Source organism: Mastigoproctus giganteus, chromosome 12 (assembly GCF_048544385.1).
Source record: "Mastigoproctus giganteus isolate SK-2022 chromosome 12, ASM4854438v1, whole genome shotgun sequence".
Taxonomy (NCBI): domain Eukaryota; kingdom Metazoa; phylum Arthropoda; class Arachnida; order Uropygi; family Thelyphonidae; genus Mastigoproctus; species Mastigoproctus giganteus.
Window position 1 is genome coordinate 1,759,056 of NC_143586.1, and position 21,577 is coordinate 1,780,632.

The 21,577-nt window shown below is 38.3% G+C and overlaps 1 protein-coding gene across 1 annotated transcript in view; it reads right to left on the reverse strand.

The window, feature by feature from the left end:
* Positions 1-21,577, reverse strand: part of LOC150076628 (uncharacterized) — a 1,101,557-nt gene that overhangs the window by 879,990 nt on the left and 199,990 nt on the right. The window contains exon 5 of the mRNA XM_090386980.1: positions 8,593-8,619. Within this exon, the coding sequence (XP_090243106.1) occupies positions 8,593-8,619 (27 nt within the window). The remainder of the gene's footprint in view (positions 1-8,592; positions 8,620-21,577) is intronic.

Below are 21,577 nucleotides of genomic sequence, written 5' to 3' on the forward strand. Positions count from 1 at the left end.
TCCAGCTGAGCCTTAAACTTATTTAGGCTATCAACTTCCACGACAAGGAATGGAAGTCTGTTCCACCAACCAACCACCCAGATCTAATTATCAGCAGTGATTATTTATTATTCATGCATTAAGAAAATTTATAGATAAAGGAACCACTAGGTAGCAGCAACCACAGTGTACTGATGTGGGATTTACTTAAAGATGTAACTAACATCAGGAGTGAAGGAAAGGGCTTTCATAAAGGCAACTACAGTGGTCTCAGAGATTTTTTAGGTTATATAAAGTGGGACCAATTGAGGATGTTACCACAGTAAATACTAAATGGGAAGCATTCAAGGAAGTAAATTTGGAAGCTACTAGGCTTTTTGTTTCAACTAAGAAACACTGCTCTAGGTTTAGGTCCAAATGGAGGTCAAAGGAACTAATGAGACATGAGGCAGAGAAGAAAAATGCATGGGATACACATAAATTGTCATGCGACACAGAAGCTTATGGTAGATAGAAGCTAGTCTGTAATCAAGTCACAAAGCAGGTTAGGTAAGCAAAGGCAGATTATGAAAAATCATTGGCAAAGGATGCAAAGAAAAACAGCAAAGACTTCTTTTATTATATAAACTCTAAAATGAAGAGAATGAATGAGATTGGTCCACTTGATATCAATGTTTTGCTTGTAGATGATCATTCTCAGATAGCTGCTGAACTAAACGAATATTTTGCATCTACATTCATGCACGAGTAGTTATTCAAGGAGGAGAGGGCCAGATGTTTATCAAACTCTAACGGGGAGTTAAATGAGTTTGTAATAACTGGGAGCAAAGCGGAGGAGAAATTGTTGAAGTTAAACATAAGAAAGGGACCTGGGATAGATGGAATCTATCCAGTTATATTAAAGGAGGCAAACCCTTAGCCATAATTATGAGAGCATCCTTGAACACAGAGGAAGTCCCCACAGACTGGAGATGTGCAAATGTATCTCCAATTCAAAAAGGGAAATCAAAGTGTGACATGAGTGATTACAGACCTGTTAGTTTAACTTCTGTTCCAGGGAAAATAATGAAGTTACTGGTTAAAGAAGCATTGCAGTATCATTGAGAAAAGACAGCAGTAATAAAGCAAACAAAATCAAGGGTGTCTTGTCTAACTAATTTGATTGGATACTATGATGTGGTCACAAAAGAACTGGATGAAAAAAAATAATTTTGATATCATATACTTGGATTTCAGGAAAGCTTTTGATACTGTTGCACATGGAAGACTACTGTACAAATTGGAGCAGTATGGCATTAAGGGCAAGTTGCTACAATGGATAAAAGGATGGTTGAGTGGGAGAAGACAGAGTGGTAATCAATGTGTATTGCTCTACGTGGACTAATATTATTATTGGTGTTGCTCAGGGTTCGGTGTTGGGCCCATTGTTGTTTTGTATATTTATCAATGATATTAATTAATGAGGGTATATCAAGCTTAATGTCAGTTTGCAGATAATACAAATGTTGGCAGGGTTGTTAATAACAGTATGCTGCTGTAAAAGGATCTGGAAAAGTTGGGTAGATGGGCTGTGAAGTGTCAACTGAAGTTTAACATTGACAAATGCAAAGTACAGTAACCCCAGAGAAATGTACCAACCAAGTAGTGTTACACTCAGGGTAGTGGAGAATGAAAGAGACTTTGGAGTAATTGCGCAGTCAGATATGAAGTTTTCTGACAGTGGTGCGGACAGGCTGCCAGAGTAGGTCATGGGGTCTTGTCAATGATATACAAGAATTTTTCAAGCAAGAATAAGGAGGTGATTATCCTCTTGTATAAGGCAATGGTTAGTCCACACCTTGGGTACTGCATACAGGTCCGGAAGCCTCATTTTAGGAAGCATGTAGATTTGCTAGAATAAGTACAGAGAAGGGCAACAAGGCTGGTGAAGGGAACAAAGGGGTGCTCTTATGAAGAAAGGCTTAAGTTCTGAAAATTGCAGCTTCTGGAGACTAGGCACCTGTGAGGTGATCTGATTGATGTGTATAAGTCCTTGAATGGATTGAGCAGGCTTAATGCTGAGGGGACCCTTCCTCTTGCTCAGATTACAAACCTGAGATGGCATAGATTCAAACTGAGGAAAGACATAGAATAAATGTGTAGAAGTTTGCTGTTAGCCATTGGGTAGTTGATTGTTGGAACAAACACCCATCTGTTGTTGTGTAAGTTAAAAGCTTAAATAAATTCAAGATAGAACTAGAAAAATATTTGGAATGAATGGATGAGCGAAATGGGAAGGTTTTTTTTTTTTTTGTTTTGACTGATGCTGTATAAGCTTGCTTTCTTGCATCATGTGCCTCTACTAATACTAATGCTATTGCTAAAATCTTTGTTGTTTTTCTTTGCATCCTTTGCCAAAGATTTCTCGTAATCTCTTTTGCCTGCCTAACCTCCTTTGTGACTTTATTCCAGACTAGCTGCTTATATGCTTGCATCTCATGCATTTTTCTTCTCTGCCACGAGCCTCATTAATTCATCTGACATTCATTTAGGCCTAAATCTTGAACAGTGTTTCTTAGTTGGTATAAAAAACCTAGCACCCTCCAAGATTAAGTCTCTGAAGGCTTCCTATTTAGAATTCACCATTTATAACATCATCAGTTGATCCCACTCTATAGAATTTAAAAACTCTCTGAGACCACTGTAGTCACCTTTACGAAAACAAAAACCTTTCCCCTTACCCCTGATGGTAATTACATCTTTCAGTAAATCCCACATCAGTACACTGTGATCACTGCCACCTAGTGGTTCTTTTATCTGAAGATTCTTAACACATGAAGAATCATTGCTGAAAATTAGATGAATCGTATTACTCCGTCTCATTGCCTTTCGAACATGTTGCTGGAGAAAACAATCATCCAATAAATCCACAAAATTCTTGCTAGTGTGCAAGTGACCAATCCACAAGTTCCAGTCAATATCTGAAAAGTTAAAATTCCCCTTTATAAGACATTCTGATTTACTGGTCCACTCTATTTCTCTGGACAATTACTCATTATACTCATCAGATTTATTAGGCCTATAACACACGCCTACTCTCATTTTCCCTTTCCAAGTGCTTATTTCACACTACACTGACTCAAGATTGCATTAATGTAAAATTAAGAGCTTCTTTTTCATTTTTCTTGAAAGGATCAGCAAATCCGAAGAAGACTATGCGGATCCTGAGATGTTAGAAAAAGAGTCTGCCATATCACATTCATTATATACCAGGACTGATGAAGGGTGCAATGTACTTTCCCTTCATTTTCTGGATTTTGTTCAAAGTGGCTAAGTGATGGTTGCCTGGTTAATAGAGCATGTAAAGCAAATCCAAGATTTCTTTCGAAATCTGACATCGAATATAGCATTCATAGTGCATGCACATAAAAGCTAATTTATTAAACATAACATTCTAGAATATCTTTAAAATATCCCCCAAGGTTTTTTTTTTTTTTTAGCCTTTTTTTGTTGCTTTTAGGGTAACTAAGAGGAAGAACAGGTGCATGTATACTTGCATGTACACCAATGCTAGGAGTATAGTTAATAAATTTGATGTGCTTGAAGTGCTAGTCAAGACATCAAAGGCAGATATTGTGGGGATTTCAGAGACGTGGTATCACACAGATATAAGCAGTGCAGAATTGGAATTTGGGGAGTACAATGTGTACAGGAAGGATAGACAGGGCAGGAAGCGAGGAGGGGTTATGCTGTTAGTTAAATCTAACGAAGTATATACAACTGATGTTGGTGGAAAATGCAATGTTGAGTCTGTTTGATGTTAAATAAGCACTGGGAAAGAAAAAATGGGAGTAAAAGTGTGTCATAGGCCTAATGCATCTAATGAGTATAATGAGCAATTGTGCAGAGAAATAGTGTGCCAGTAAATCACAATGTCTTATAATGGGGGATTTTAACTTTCCAGATATTGATTGGAACTTGTGGATTGGTCACTTGCACACTAGTCAGCTTTTGTGGATTCACTGGATGACTGTTTTCTACAGCAACATGTTCGAGAGGCAACCAGAGGGAGTAATACTCTATGGATGTCAGATGAATTAATGAGGCTCGTGGCAGAGAAGCAGAATATAAGGGATGCATATAAAGTATCAATCAGAAGCCTATGGCATGTATAAACTAGTCTGTAATCAAGTCACAAACGAGATTAGGCAGGAGAAGGCAGATTACAAGAAATCTTTGGCATAGGATGCAAAGAAAAACAGCAAAGAGTTCTTTACTTGTGTAAACTGTAGAAGCAAAGGCATGAATCAGATTGGACCACTTAACATAGCTGGGTTGACCACTGATGATCATGCTCAGGTAGCTGATAAACTGAATGAGTATTTTGCATCTACATTCACACAAGAGAAGTCATTCACTGAGGGGAATGCCAGAAGTTTAATAAATTCTAACAGGGAATCAGTGATTTTGTAATAACTGAGAGCAAAGTGGAGGAAAAATTGTTGAAGTTACACATAAGGAAGGCACCTGGGGTGGACAGAATCTATCCAGTTATATTAAAGGAGGCAGAAAAGGAAGTAAGCAAACGCTTAGCCATAATTATGAGATCTTCCTTGGACTCAGGGGAGGTTCCCGTTGACTGGAGGTGTGCAAATGTATCACCAATTCATAAAGGGGGTTCAAAAGATGACAGAAGTAACTACAGACCTGTTAGTTTAACTTTTGTTCTGGGGAAAATAATGGAATCACTGGTTAAAGAAGCTTTGCATTACTGCAGCCTTGGAATCACTGGTTAAAGAAGCATTACTGCAGCCTTGTCATCTAGACAAGGCTGCAGTAATAGTTAAGACACAGTATGGGTTTGTTAAAGGGAGGTCATTTCTGACCAATTTGACTGGATACTACAATGTGGTCACAAAGGAACTGAATGCCAAAAATAATTTTGATATTATATACTTGGATTTCAGGAAAGCTTTTGATACTGTTGCACATGGAAGACTGCTGTACAAATTGAAGATGTTGTTATTTGGTTTTTAGGAGCATTAGCAACTAGGGCCATATTGCTCCGGGGATATGCGGTGTTCATTCCCTGATCTTTCCGCATCCTCTGTATTTGGTGGTCACGGGCTTGAACCCAGTCTAATCAAGAAACGTGTGCTACACACTGCTGCTCCTGCCCACCTGGCTACAGAGGCACCACACACCCAAATTGGAGAGGTATGGCATTAAAGGTAAGTTGCTACAATGGATAAAAGGATGGTTGTGTGGGAGATGACAAAGAGTGGTAATCAATGGACACTGCTCTTCGTGGAAAAATATTATTAGTGGAGTTCCTCAGGGTTCGATGTTGGGCTCATTGATGTTTTGTATATTTATCAATGATATTGATGAAGATATATCAGGTTTAATGTCCAAGTTTGCAGGGTTGTTAATGACAGTAATAATAGTATGCTACTGCAACAGGATCTCGAAAAGTTGAGCAGATGGGCTGAGAGGTGGGAACTGAAGTTTAACATTGACAAATGTAAATACTGCATATGGGTAGCAATAACAAAAGAGAAATGTACCAATTGTGTGGTAATACACTCAGGGACATGGAAAGTGAAAAAGCCCTGGGGGTAATTTTGCAGTCAAATATGAAGTTTGCTGAGCAGTGCAGACGGGCTGCCAGGGCAGGTCATGGAGTCTTGTCAATATTATATAAGAATTTTTCTAGCAGAATTATACCATTATACAAGGCAATGGTCAGGCCACACCTAGAGTACTGTGTACAGGTCTGGAGGCCTCGTTTTTAGGAAGGATGTAAAGTTGCTAGAACGAGTACAAAGAAGGTCAACAAGATTAGCGAGGGGAACAAAGGGTTGTTCTTACAAAGAAAGGCTTAAGTTCTGCAAATTGCTGTGCCTGGAGAGTAGGCACCTGTGAGGTGATCTGATTGAGGTGTATAAGGCCTTGAAATGGGTTGAGCAAGCTGAATGCTGATGGGATTCTTCCTCTTGCTCAGACTAAGAACCTGAGGGGGCACAATTTCAAATTAAGGGAAGATAGTTGTAGAATAGAGGTGTGGAAATTTGCCAGCGGGTAGTTGATTGGTGAAACAAGCTTCCATCTTTTGTTGTGGAAGCTAATAGCCTAAATAAATTTAAGGCTGAGCTGGACAGGCATTTGGAACCAATGGAGGGGTGAAATGGGAGTTTTTTTTTTTTTTTTTTGGCTGATGCTGCATAAGCTTGCCTCTACTAATGCTATAATGGTTTTGATAATGGTGAAAACAATAGATGTTTTTGGACAGTATTTTTGTCCAAAAACAACATGTTTTTACAGCTGCATGGACAATATTTTGTGTGCTGTATGTCACTGCCTTATTGATAGGCTACTGACTGACTGTAGTGATGTCAAACTCTGTCAGATGATGAAGGGCATTCTAATCAGCCTGATCAATCAAATAGTAGGATAACCTAAAGGGAAGACACCATCTCCCACTAAGTAATGAAGCTATCACAGGGAAAATTACTTCTGTTGGGGGAGGGGGTCTCTGCCTCCCAAATAAGTGATGAGAAAAGAGAAAGGGAGCAAACAGAAAAATTGATGGCAGAGAACACATGGGTAAGCATGTGGAAAAAAAGGTGTTATTTCACACATTTAAAAGTGAGAGATTATTGTCAGTGAAAAGATGCTCTAGGACTCATTCTCTTCCATTAATGTCATCAGTATCCCAGAGGGTGTTATAATCCATTAAAATCCATGAAAAGTAAGAGAGGAAAAGGCAACTGCATAATGAAATCATCAGGGTCTGTCTGCAGATGTCAGTCTTAGGTGGCAAATAGACAGAGTACCCTATCAATGAAACCCTACTGTAAGGAGAATTGCTACTGTCTTCACATTGATGGTAAATGGTGCACACAAGTATAGCAATTGGTTGCTATCCTTGTGTTGCCCACTAGTTGCCCACAGGGATAGCAATCCACCATGGGCAGATTCATTCCAGGTTCTATGTTTATGGATGATGGTTATGTTATGCAAAATAGGGTGTTCATTTTGCTTGCATCAAGTTCCTCCTATGTAACTTTGCAGGAGGACTTTGATGTCATCTACATTTCACCAGAATCCATAGTAATTACAATATACATTTACATTTTCTGTTTACATTCCGGGACGATCACACATTCATAGGAGTTCAAAAGGTCGAAAGAATACAAGAAACAAAGAAACAGCACAGCCATCATTTGAGCTTGGAGGATCCATTGGCTGGTGTCCAAAGTGCTGAGGACTTGGCTTTCTCAGCCTTGTATTTAACCTTTTTGGGGAATTATGGATGCTGTCTGTGCCCATTTCTTTCATCGCAATGAATTCCAAGACTGAATCTTCTTCCTGCTGCACCTGTACCACTGGGTTTTGGTACAGGTGCAGCAGGATGTACTGATATAGCAGAGGCAGCTGACTCATTTTTCTGTGTGTGTTTTTTTGGGTTAATAAATAGTGTGTGATGGGAATAAATGACTCTTTGGGTGGAATAGTCATTTCGGTTTGTGTTCCAATGAAACATTTCCCTGAAACCTACTGAGCATGTGAAGGTTTATCACCATTTACAGGTTTCACCAATTTTCTTGCCCCCAGCACAATATGTTTAGTTCTGCCTTTAATCTTTGTGTCTCTTTTTGCTCTTTCTAGCCTTTCATGCTTGGAAGTAAGTGGATTGCTTTCCTTGACAGTTAATACATATCAGTTTTGTAGCTGAATGTATAGTAGTTTCTTGGTCCTTTGCTCCACACAGCACTTTCAAGAGCATCATAATAGGCCATTTGCAATTATCCATATTTCTGCCATTTGAAGCACCTTAGAGGATTTGTTATATATGGAAGTACTGGGCCGATATTAAGATCTCTAGCTTTGATTGAATTAGGAGACATTGGCAAGTCAAAGGTAAGGATGAGGGGTTTAATGGAGAACAGATTCCAATATTAGAATGCACAAACATTTATTCTGTTCAATTCAGAACACTCTTCAGGCAATTCAAGTGTTCCATTCCAACATTATCTGTTTCAGATAGGATAATGCCATTATCCTATCCTAACAGTAGGATAGGGTAATGGTAGGATAGGATAATTATCTGGTAGGATCCGTGTTGGCACCTCAGCAGAATAATTACATTATCAGGATTCACAGTATTCACTGATGAATGCTATAAATGGTCCCTGAAGCCATGAGGACAATGGTCCAAGGGACTATTGTCCTCATGGCTTCTGAACAGTTGACAGGCAAACACACTAGCTGATTGATCTTAGGTGAGCCATCCCAGGACCACCTGTCTTATCAAAACAGTGGCCAAAGTGTTGAAGAGTGGGGGAACTGGGCCCCTGGCCACCTGCTCTAGGATATCATGATATCATGATATCCTAGAGCAGGAGGCATGAGAATGTTAATAAACAACTTCACCATACAATTAATGATGGATCACTTATTTTAATGGTACAAGTTTTAATGATGTTTCAGTAACCTTCTGAAACATCATTAAAATTTTAAATAAAAAAAAGCAAAACTCTTGTATGCACACATGCGCACACACACACAATGCAAGTACAGCATAAAATATCATTTTGTTATAAAATTATAAATATACTAAAATATACTTACAATAATATTGGGTGAAGGCACTTGGTACTGCATAAAGCACATAAAAACAAATAACAACACATTAGTAGATCATTCCATACATTGACAATGACATAAGCAGTCTATTATTGCAAAAGACAGTAAATAGTACTCCCACAACATTAAACAGCTTAAACTAAGTGAGACCTCACTGGACTTTGTTACTACATTTTCAAAAAAATGTTCATGTGAAAAATTGTATATATGTGTCAACCCAGTAATTATTTGGCTAAAAAAACATAAAAGAAATAAAACTGCTAAATTTGAATGTTGCAATATTACTATTTAAGCCTTTAATAAAGTAAAGGACTGGGTTAAATTTCAATGCTAGTATTGAAATAATCTCAGAATAAATGCTTCTCTGTGTAATATTTTTCTGTCTTGGGTTATGCTTACTTTAGAAATGACATTGTTATCTGTGAGTCAACTTAAAATCATTAATGATATTATTTTTAATTGAATAATATCACCACAGGATGTATTCCATTATTCATTAAAATATGGTCTAACCCTAGGGAACACATCTGGTGAGTATCAGCTTGAACACACATCCTGAGTTGTATATCATCATTCTTCTCTTTCTTGGTGATTCCCTTCTACTGCTGACTTTTGTTCTCTCTCTCTCTCTCTCTCTCTCTCTCTCTCTCTCTCTCTCTCTCTCTCTCTCTCTCTCTCTCTCACATAGTGACTCAGAATTTTTTTTTTTGGCTGGTGCAGCAAAAGCCACAGGCTTCCTTGCACCTTATGGCTAATAATAATAATAATAATAATGATAATAGTAAGAGGTGGAATGCCCAATAAGGGAGAAATAATATAAGAGCAATAATAATAATAACTCAAAGACATTGCTAAGGCTAATTTCAGAGTGAGCTGGCTTCTCAGCAGATAGCAGGTGGCCTTAATTTGCAACCTTGATGAATAATGTATCAAGTATAAATGAGCAGCCAAGCAGTATGTGAACAAAGACTTCTAGAAAATGCAATAAAAGTCACGTGAATATAAAACCACTAGTACTGAACTGCACTGGTCCACGAAAGCTCAGTACCTCACTCAGACACTGAGCTCCAATTAGATCTGAAATTTGTAATTGTAGTGCCTTTTTTTTAATGAATTATAGATTTGCTCTTTTTGTAATGTTTGGTCAATTAAAAACAATATTAATACTGTCATTTCTAAAGTGAACATAAACCAGAGCTTGCTGCTGTCATGGGAGTGAACAAATAACTCCTAAGAAGAGAGAAAAACATAATAAGAAGTGTCACACTATTTCAGAATCTTCATTGAAATATACCCCATTCAATACTAGGAGTAATATTCATACTATGAGAGCAGCAGTGCGCAGCACATGCTTCTTGATTAGACCGGGGTTCGATCCCGTGACTACCAAATATGGAGGATGCGGAAAGGTCAGGGAATGACCATCGCATATCCCTGGAGCAATATGGCCTTAGTTGCTAATGCTCCTAAAAACCAAATAACAACAACAACAACATACTATGAGATTGGTCAGTGGATTTGAATCATTTTGCAAAAGCATTGACCAATCTCATAGTCTGAATTTTACATAGTTTGAGGCGTTCTGCCCTAAAATATTATTAGGGTAATATTCATGCAGCTTTTGTGCAATCTGATGAGGAGTAAGCTGGCTCACAAATCAGTCATGGAGCTGCCCTTGGGTTTTTAATCATAAAACCCTCAAGAATTACCTCTGCTAAAGTCTCAGGAAAATCCTCTACTACAACATTATGGCACTGATATCCTCACTACTCATCTTAATATGATGAAGGTTATTTATAGCCTTAAATCTCACTAACCATGGAGTATTAAATGTTTTTATTAGAATTTACATGAAATTTAGAGTTAAGATCATTATAGATACTTAAGCCTTTTCCTGAATTAATTTAAGGCATATTAGAATTCATTTCTAATTCTGAGTTTCTCACCAAAATTGAAAATTTTTCCATCTCGTCAGTTACTCTTTACGTATCCCTCATCTCTCATCCCCTCATCCTCAGTTCAGAGCTTTAACACGTTGCATGTTGAACGATAGACAGGACAGGAAGAGAGGAGGGATTATGCTGTTACCTAAGAAACACATAAAATCTAAGGAAGTGCATCCAATTGATGTTGGTGGACAATGCAGTGTTGAGTCTGTTTGGTGTGAAATAAGCACCGGAAAAGGAAAAATGAGAGTAGGTGTGTGTTATAGGCCTAATGAATCTGATGAGTATAATGAGCAATTGTGCAGAGAAATACAGTGGGCCAGTAAATCAGAATGTCTTATAATGGGGGATTTTAACTTTCCAGATATTGACTAGAACTTGGGAGTTGGTCACTCACACACTAGCAAGACTTTTGTGGATTTATTGGATGGCTGTTTTCTACAGCAAAATGAGGCAACCAGAGGGAGTAATACTCTTGATCTGATTATCAGCAGTGATTATTCATGCATTAAGAATCTGCAGATAAAGGAACCCCTGGATGACAGTGATCACAATGTACTGATATGGGAATTACTTAAAGATGTAATACCATCAAGGTTAAAGGGAAGGGTTTTTGCTTTCGTAAAGGTGACTACAGTGGTCTCAGACAGTTTTTAAATTCTATACAGTGGGATCAACTGATGATGTTACCAATGTTGAATTCTAAATGAGAAGCCTTCAGGGACTTAATTTTGGAGGCTACTAGGCTTTTCATTCCAACTAAGAAATACTGTTCAAGGTTTAGGCCTAAATGGATGTCAGATGAATTAATGAGGCTCATGGCAGAGAAGAAGAATGTATGGGATACATATAAAATATCAAGTGACACAGAAGCCTATGGCAGGTATAAACTAGTCTGTAATCAAGTCACACAGGAGGTTAGGTAGGCGAAGGCGGAGTATGAGAAATCTTTGGCAAAGGATGCAAAGAAAAACATGAATCAGATGGGACCACTTAACATTGATGGGTGGGCAATTGATGATCATGCTTCTTGTGATGATCAGTTCTCACTTTACGAATTTTCACTTTACGAGTTCTCGGGTTTATGAGTTTTTTTTCCCCAAGTATCAAGTATCAACAAAATCGAAAATATGAACATAAATACCGCATTCCAAACCATGTGCATAGCTATACAATACAGTGTACCCCACTTTACAATATTAATCAGTTTCAGAGACACCATCGTTAAAATATCATAATGTGAACCCAATAACGCATTGTTTTTTGGTAATTCGTTTCAAGATCTTGGAAGTTGAAATTTTCACTGTATAACTAAACTATTTATCTAAAATTTTATGTATTTATCTTAAATGTCATTTTTAAGGTCACGAACGTGACCTTAAGGTCATATAAAAGGTCTTGAGCATGGTTTGTAAATTGTATTAGTTACCAATTCAAATCATTAAAATGCATACACTTTCATCGTTATCATATGTTCCGTTATAAGAACCAATATTGAACGGCTTTGTGATATTTTACTAAAGCATTTTCTGGAGGTCACGACCATAAAACAATAAAAACAATTTGCACTTTCCAGTTTATTGGGCTTTTCTGTTAGTGCAATATATTATAAATGGGTAGTAAACTCTATCTTCTTGCATTTGCAAAGATGGCTCGAATTGTCTGGTTTTTTAGGTTATTATGGTGAAATGTGTTTCCCCTTTACTGAAATCTTCAATCGTATAAAAAACATAAAAAAATTTTCAGCATCTTCTCTTCATTCCTTTTTTTAAACTTCGTAAACTTGTTACTCCACGCGAATTGTGTCAGTTGCAATTTGTGTGTGCCATTAAAAAATGCTTATGCATGCAATTGTGAAATTTATAATTAAAAGAGAAGATTATCTTGGAAACAAATGCCTCTTGAAGCATTTCTGAAGATGATGACTCCTTGTGCAACAAATAAACGAGTGCCGAGTCAATAATCAGTGATCAACGAGTGTGCATTTAGTCAACAATGATGAAGAATAAACATTCTTTAACATTTGTAAGTCGTAAATAATTTCTATATTATTATAATTTGCTTGATTTTACAGACTACGTTTTCATTTCTTTCAACAAATCATTGTTTAAACATAATTTGGGCACAAAAGGTGATATAGTTGTACACGTTGGCACTAATGATATTAAGAGTAGGAGACCGGCGGAATTACTTAACAAGTACAGGTCACTGTTGAAAAAAAGCCGTGAATTAGGGTTGAATTTGAAAGCGTCTGCAATTCTGCCCAGACACGATAGGAGGGAGTATATGATGAGAGTCCTGTCGATCAATTCGGCCCTGGAAAGATTGTGCAAGGCTCAAGGGGTAGAATTTTTTTCAGCCTGGTCTGTACTTGTTAACAGGAGAGACTATTTCTACAGGGATGGGATACACTTAAATAGAAAGGGTGCAAGAATGTTTGCTGATGCTATCGAGGCAGTGTTAGGTGGGTCGGAAAAATGCTAGATTGGGGGAATACAATAGATTAACAGTAGCCACTGGCAGAGGAGAAAGTGATTCTTGCACTCCTTCTATTGGAATGAGCAGCAGCCTGGAAAATAAGATGCAGGATATTTCAGAGACTGCCGGGAATCATGGGAGTACAAGTAAACACATGGGTTGTGTTAGGGTGGCTAAGAAGAAGAGCAGGTGCATGTATATTTGCGTATACACCAATACTAGGAATTTAGTAAATAAATTTGATGAATTTGAGGTATTGCTCAAAACATCAAAAGCAGATATTGTTGGGATTTCAGAGACGTGGTGTCACACAGATATAAGGAATGCAGAACTGGAATTTGGGGAGTACAACGTCGACAGAAACGATAGACTGGATAGGAAGGGAGGAGGGGTTATGCTATTAGTTAAGAAATACATAAAATCCAAGGAAGTGAAGCCAGTCGACATAGCTGGACAGTGCAGTGTTGAGTCAGTTTGGTGTGACATAAGCATTGGGAGATCAAAATTGAGAGTAGGAGTGTGCTATAGGCCTAATGACTCTGATGAGTATAATAAGAAACTGTACAGGGAAATAGAGTGAGCCAGTAAATTAGAGAGTCTTATAATGGGGGATTTTAATTTCATAGATATTGACTGGAATTTGGGGGCTGGTCACTCACACACTAGCAAGGCTTTTGTGGGTTTATTGGATGATTGTTTTCTACATCAGCATGTTCGGGAGGCAACTAGAGGGAGTAATACTCTTGATTTGATTATCAGTAGTGATTCTTCATGCATTAAGAATCTGCAGGTAAATGAACCACTAGGTGGCAGTGATCACAGTGTGCTGAAGTGGGATTTACTCAAAGAGGTAACTACCATTAGGGGTAAAGGGAAGGGTTATTGCTTTCGTAAAGGCACTACGATGGACTGAGACTGTATTTAAATTCTATACAGTGGGACCAACCGATGATGTTACCAACAGCAAATACAAAATGGGAAGCATTCAAAGAACTTATCTTGGAAGCTACTAGGCTTTCCGTACCAACTAAGAAATATTGTTCAAGTTTATGCCTAAGTGGATATCACATGAACTAATGAGACATATGGCAGAGAAGAAAAATGCATGGAATACATACAAATTAACACGTGACACAGAAGCCTATGACAGATACAAGTTGAACTGTAACCAAGTTACAAAGGAGGTTAGGCAGGCGACGGCAGATTACGAGAAATCTTTGGCAAGGGATGCAAAGAAAAACAGCAAAGAGTTCTTTACTTATGTAAACTCTAGAAGGAAGGGGATGAATCAGATTGGTCCACTTGATATTGATGGGTCAACTGTTGATGATCCTGCTCAGGTAGCTAACAAACTAAATGAATATTTTGCATCGACATTCACACATGAGGAGTTATTCAGCGAGGAGAATGCCAGAGGTGTATTCAACTCAGGCAGTAAGCTAGAGAATCTTGTAATAACTGAGAGTAAAGTGGAGGAGAAACTGTTGAAGATAAACACAAGAAAGGCACCCGGGGTGGATGGGATCTATCCAGTTATATTAAAGGAGGCAGCAAAGGAAGTAAGCAAACCCTTAGCCATAATTATGAGAGCTTCCTTGGACTCAGGGGAAGTACCCATGGGCTGGAGATGTGCAAATGTGACCCCAGTTCACAAAAGAGGATCAAAGGGCGACACAAGTAATTATAGACCTGTTAGTTTAACTTCTGTTCCTGGAAAATTAATGGAGGCACTGGTTAAAGAAGCACTGCAGGATCATCTAGACAAGACTTCAGTTATAGCTCAGACACAGCATGGTTTTGTTAAGGGGAAGTCTGGCCTGACCAATTTGATTGGATACTATGATGCAGTCACAAAAGAAATGGATGCAGGGAATAACTGTGATATTATATACTTGGATCTTAGAAAGGTTTTTGATACTGTTGCACAGGGAAGACTGCTGCACAAATTGGAGCAGTGTGCATTGGAGGCAAATTGCTGCTATGGATAAAGGGGTGATTGAGGGGGAGAGAAGACAGATAGTGGTAATCAATGGACACGGCTCATCGTTGACTAATGTTATTAGTGGAGTCCCTTAGGGCTCAGTATTGGGTCCATTATTGTTTTCTGTATTTATAAATGATATTGATGATGGTATATCAAGCTTGATGTCCAAGTTTGCAGACAATACAAAGATTGGCAGGGTTGTCAAGGACAACAGGATCTGGAAAGGTTGAGCAGATGGGCTGAGAGGTGGCAAATGAAGTTTAACATTGACAAATGTAACTACATATGGGAAACAGCAACCCCAGAGCAACGTATCAACTCTGTGGTACTACACTGACAGTGGTAGAGAATGAAAGGGACCTGGGGGTGGTTGTACAGGCAAATATGAAGTTCTCTGAGCAGGGCAGATGGGCTGCAAGAGTAGCTCATGGTGTATTGTCAATGATATATAGGAATTTTTCTAGCAGGGATAAGGAGGTGATTATTCCCTTGTATAAGGCAATGGTCAGGTCATACCTAGAGTACTGTATACAGGTCTGGAGGCCTCATTTCAAGAAAGATGTAGAGATGCTGGAACGAGTACAGAGAAATGCAACAAGATTAGTGAATGGAACAAAGGGATGCTCTTATGAAGAAAGACTTAAGTTTTGCAAATTACAGTGTCTGAAGACTAGGCACCAGCCAAGTGATCTGATAGAGGTGTATAAAGCCTTGAATGGTTTGAGCATGCTCAATTCTGATGGGATTCTTCCTCTTGCTCAGAATAATCACCTGAGAGGGCATAAATTCAAATTGAGGAAAGACAGATGTAGGATAGACGTGAGGAAATTTGCCTTTAGTCAGCGGGTGGTTGGATGGTTGGTGGAACAGACTTCCATCCCTTGTCGTGGAAGTTGATAGCCTAAATAAGTTTAAGGCTCAGCTAGACAGGTATTTCCAACGAACAGAGGGGTGAAGTGGAAGTGGTTATTTTTTATTTATTTATTTATTTACTTTTTTGGCTGATGCTGCATAAGCTTGCTTTCTTGCATCAAATGCCTCTACTAATGGAAATGCTAATAAACTAATTAGCTAACTAATTGCATTGTTGAGAATTAGATAGTATGAATCAGAGCTGTAATACTCAATATGTTCTACATTTGTTATTGGTTGGTTTTTTTTTTTTTTTTTTATAGAAGCATTATCAACTAAGGCCATATTGCTCCGAGATATGTGGTGGTCATTCCCTGACCTTTCCGCATCCTCCGTATTTGGTGGCGACAGGCTCGAACCCCGGTTTAATCAAGAAGCGTGTTGTTGTACGTTGATAATAATATTATTAAAATAATAAGAGGAGTTTACCTCAATATTGTACGTAGAACACTCCCGTATGATCCCCTCCAGAAATTAAAATGGAAAAACCGAAAAAATCGACAATTTACCGGTACATTAGAGTAAAATATAAATAATCAAATAATCAATTTAACACAATTCAAATCAATTTAAAACAATTAAAAATCAAATTAACACAATTAAAAGATATTCAAATTAAAATTAAAATTAACATCTTTTAATTAACGCAATTAAAAGATATTAATATTCAGAACGATTTTCCTTCCTTAAGGAAGGAAAATCATTTTGAATATTTTTGTTAGATTCTTTTAATTGCGTTATTTTGATTTTTAATTGTTATAAATTGATTTGAATAGTGTTAAATTGATTATTTAATTATTTATATTTTACTCTAATGTACCGGTAAGTTGTAGATTCTTTCGGTTTTTCCGTTTTAATTTCTGGAGGGTATCATACGGGAGTGTTCTACATACTATATTGAGGTAAACTCCTCTAATTATTTTATTAATATTGTTGAGAATGCAACCCCTATTTTTAACTTTGTCTATGGGAAATAGATTCCCGCTTTGCAAGTGTGTGCTATTAATGAATTAACTCGTAAAGTTGAGAACTACCTGTATTTTGCATCTACATTCACACATGAGGAGTTATTCATGGAGGGAAGTTCCAGAAGTTTATCAAATGCTAACAGGGAGCTAAATGATTTTTTGTAACTGAGAGAAAAGTGGAGGAGAAATTGTTGTAGCTAAACATAAGGAAGGCATGGTGGACTGGATCTACCCAGTTATATTAAAGGAGGCAGCAAAGGAAGTAAGCAAACCCTTAGCCATAATTATGAGAGCTTCCTTGGACTCAGGGGAGGTCCCCATGGACTAGAGTGTGCAAACGTATCATGAATTCATAAAGGGGGTTCAAAAGGTGAGACAAGCATCAACAGACCTGTTAGTTTAAATTGCGTTCTGGGGGAAAATAATGGAATCACTGGTTAAAGAAGCATCGCAGGATCATCTAGACAAGGCATGCAGTAATAGCTGAGATACAGCATGGGTTTGTTAAAGGGAGGTCTTCTCTGACCAATTTGATTGGATACTATGATGTGGTCACAAAGAAACTGAATTCCAAAAATAATTTTGATATCGTATACTTGGATTTCAGGAAAGCTTTTGACACTGTTGCACATGGAAGACTGCTGTACAAATTGGAGATTTATGGCATTAAGTGTAAGTTGCTACAATGGATAAAGGGATGATTGAGTGGGAGACGACACAGGGTGGTAATCAATGGACACTGCTCTTCATGGACAAATGTTGTTAGTGGAGTTCTCCAGGGTTCAGTGTTGAGCCCATTGTTGTTTTCTATATTTGTTGTTTTGTATATTGATGAAGGTATATCAGGTTTAATGTCCAAGTTTTCAGACGATACAAAGGTTGGCAGGGTTGTTGTTATTGACAGTAAAGACAGTATGCTGCTCCAACTGGATCTAGATAAGTTGGGCAAATAGGCTGAGAAGTGGCAACTGAAGTTTAACATTGACAAATGTAAAGTACTGCATATGGGTAGCAATAACGAAAGAGAAATGTACCAATTGTGTGGTACTACACTTAGGCGCCTCCGTAGCCAGGTGGGAAGGAGCAGCAGTGCGTAGCACACGCTTCTTGATTAGACCGGGGTTCGAGCCCGTCACCACCAAATACGGAGGATGCGGAAAGGTCAATGGAATGACCACCGCATATTCCCGGAGCAATATGGCCTTAGTTGCTAATGCTCCTAAAAACCCAACAACAACAACACTCGTATGAACATATTACAGTACGTATTAATTATTCCGATTACCACGTATGTTCTTCTGATTTTTACGTATCATTTAGCATTAGCATTAGTACAGGCATTTGATGCAAGAAAGCAAGCTTATGCAGCATCAGCCAAAAAAAAAAAAAAACCACTTCCACTTCATCCCTCTGTTCGTTCAAAATACCTGTCCAGCTGAGCCTTAAACTTATTTAGGCTATCAACCTCCAAGACAAGGGATGGAAGTCTGTTCCACCAACCAACTACCAGCTGGCTAAGGGCAAATTTCCGCACGTCTATCCTATATCTGTCTTTCCTCAATTTGAATTTATGCCCTCTCAGGTGATTATTCTGAGCAAGAGGAAGAATCCCATCAGCATTGAGCATGCTCCAACCATTCAAGGCTTTATACACCTCTATCAGATCACCTCGCTGGTGCCTAGTCTCCATACACTGTACAGTCGGTCCTCGTATAACACGTGTTTGCATTACACGAATTCGATCATACACGATTTATAAATAGGGGAACGTTATCTTATATAACACAAACCGAATTCGCTTATACACGATTCGCCTTTGTGTTTACAAGAAATGGCAGTCGAACGCGGAATCACCCCAACTGAACGCAACACGATAGGAATGAAGGAGATTCTGAAAATGTATTTATGTGTTTTATATCAGTGAAGGGGAAACACATTTCACCATAATAACGTAAAAACCAACCCAATTCCAGCTATCGATATACTGTAATCGCAAATGCAATTAGATCGAGTTTACTACCAGTTTATAACAGATTCCACTAGTAGAAACGCAACTGGAAAATGTTTTTATTGTTTTATGGTAGTAACCCCTAGAAATGTGCTTTAGTAAAATGTGAGGTGTTAATAGTGTATCTCGGGTTTTACAGTGTTGTTTATTCAGTTGCTACACGCGCGCAGCTTTGTTTATGTGTATCAAGCGTGCCTCCAAGTTTTGTAATTGTGCTTTATTCCCTAAAAATTAGTAAAATACTTAAAAGGTGTGAAAAGGAAGCGTCCTGGCGAAGACACTGCAGATTCAGAGAGAGAAAAAAAAGCAATATGGATAAACAGAGGCGGACTGGCTCAAAAATTCTTACCCGGGAAAATTTATAGTGGCCTCATACTACGGTTTATGGCCAAAATCACACCGGCCTCCGGCCCACCGTGGTTTCCCCCGTAAGGCTTATGGCCATTCCGCTTCTGTCGATAGAGAAAAAATATGAAATTGTGAAACGCTTTGAGCGAAATGAAAGACCATGTTATATTGCACGTGCTACAGACCTAAATGAGGCAACGCCGAGAATTACAAAGAATGCAGAGAAAATAAAAACAACTTTCATAGCGGGAACAACTCAGTGTAATTAAAATCCATTAGATTAAGACACAAAGAATTGGAAGAGATGGAACGGATGTCATCTCTTTGGATAGAAAATCAAACAAAAAGCAAGTTTGCTTACGATAGAAGCAAAAGCATTAGCAATATTTTATTACGACTTACGTATTACGTATTATAAAATACGTAAGTATTTTATTACGACTATTTTATTTAATATAATAAATTTTTTACGAATAAAATACTTTTTCAGTATTAAAAAATACTAAAAATACTTTATTATAATATAATATTATTTTTATTACGTATTTTAATCGTTATAAAATACGTAAGTATTTTATAACGATTAAAATTACCCGATTATTTATTGTGTTTGGTAATGTTTTGGTTCCAAATGGTGTTCAATTTTGGGTGGTCGGCACCCAACCCCACTTTTCTCATAGGGCCTGTTGTTTATATTGCACGATTTTGCATTGCACGAGGTTTTCTAGGAAAGCAACTATCGTGCTATACGAGGACAGACTGTAATTTGCAAAACTTAACCCTTTCTTCGTAAGAGCACCCCTTTGTTCCATTCACTAATCTTGTTGCCCTTCTCTGTACTCGTTCCAGCAGCTCTACATCCTTCTTGAAATGAGGCCTCCAGACCTGTATACAGTACTTTAGGTGTGGCCTGACCATTGCCTTATACAAGGGAATAATCACCTCCTTATCCCTGCTGGAAAAATTCCTGCATATCATTGACAATACTCCATGAGCTACTCTTGCAGCCCGTCTGCACTGCTCAGAGAACTTCATATCTGCCTGCACAATCACCACCCCCAAGTCCCTTTCATTCTCTACCACTGTCAGTGTAGTACCACAGAGTTGATACGTTGCTCTGGGGTTGCTGTTTCCCATGTGTAGTACTTTACATTTGTCAATGTTAAACTTCATTTGCCACCTCTCAGCCCATCTGCTCAACCTTTCCAGATCCTGTTGCAGCAGCATAGTGTCAGTAGTGTCCTTGACAACACTGCCAACCTTTGTATCGTCTGCAAACTTGGACATTAAGCTTGATATACCATCATCAATATCATTTATAAATACAGAAAACAATAATGGACCCAACACTGAGCCCTGAGGGACTCCACTAATAACATTAGTCCACGATGAGCAGTGTCCATTGATTACCACTCTCTGTCTTCTCCCCCTTTATCCATAGCAGCAATTTGCCTCCAATGTCACACTGCTCCAATTTGTGTAGCAGTCTTCCATGTGCAACAGTATCAAAAGAATTTCTAAGATCCAAGTATATAATATCAAAGCTATTCCCAGCATCCAGTTCTTTTGTGAGTGCATCATAGTATCCAATCAAATTGGTCAGCCAAGACTTCCCCTTAACAAAACCATGCTGTGTCCGAGCTATAACTGAAGTCTTGTCTAAATGATCCTGCAGTGCTTCTTTAACCAGTGCCTCCATTAATTTTCCTGGAACAGAAGCTAAGCTCACAGGTCTATAATTACTTGTGTCAGCCTTTGATCCTCCTTTGTGAATTGGGGTCACATTTGCACATCTCAGTCTATGGGTACCTCCCCTGAGTCCAAGGAAGCTCGGCTAAGGGTTTGCTTACTTCCTTTGCTGCCTCCTTTAATATAACTGGATAGATCCCATCCACTCCAGGTGCCTTTCTTGTGTTTATCTTCAACAGTTTCTCCTCCACTTTACTCCCAGTTTCAAGATTCTGTAGCTTACTGCTAGAGTTGAATACACCTCTGGCATTCCCCTCGCTGAATAACTCCTCATGTGTGAATGTCGATGCAAAATATTCATTTAGTTTGTTAGCTACCTGAGCAGGATCATCAACAGTTGACCCATCAATATCAAGTGGACCAATCTGATTCATCCCCTTCCTTCTAGAGTTTACATAAGTAAAGAACTCTTTGCTGTTTTTCTTTGCATCCCTTGCCAAGGATTTCTCGTAATCTACCTTCGCCTGCCTAACCTCCTTTGTAACTTGGCTGCATATCAACTTGTATCTATCATAGGCTTTTGTGTCATGTGTTAATTTGTAAGTATCCCATGCATTTTTCTTCTCTGCCATATGTC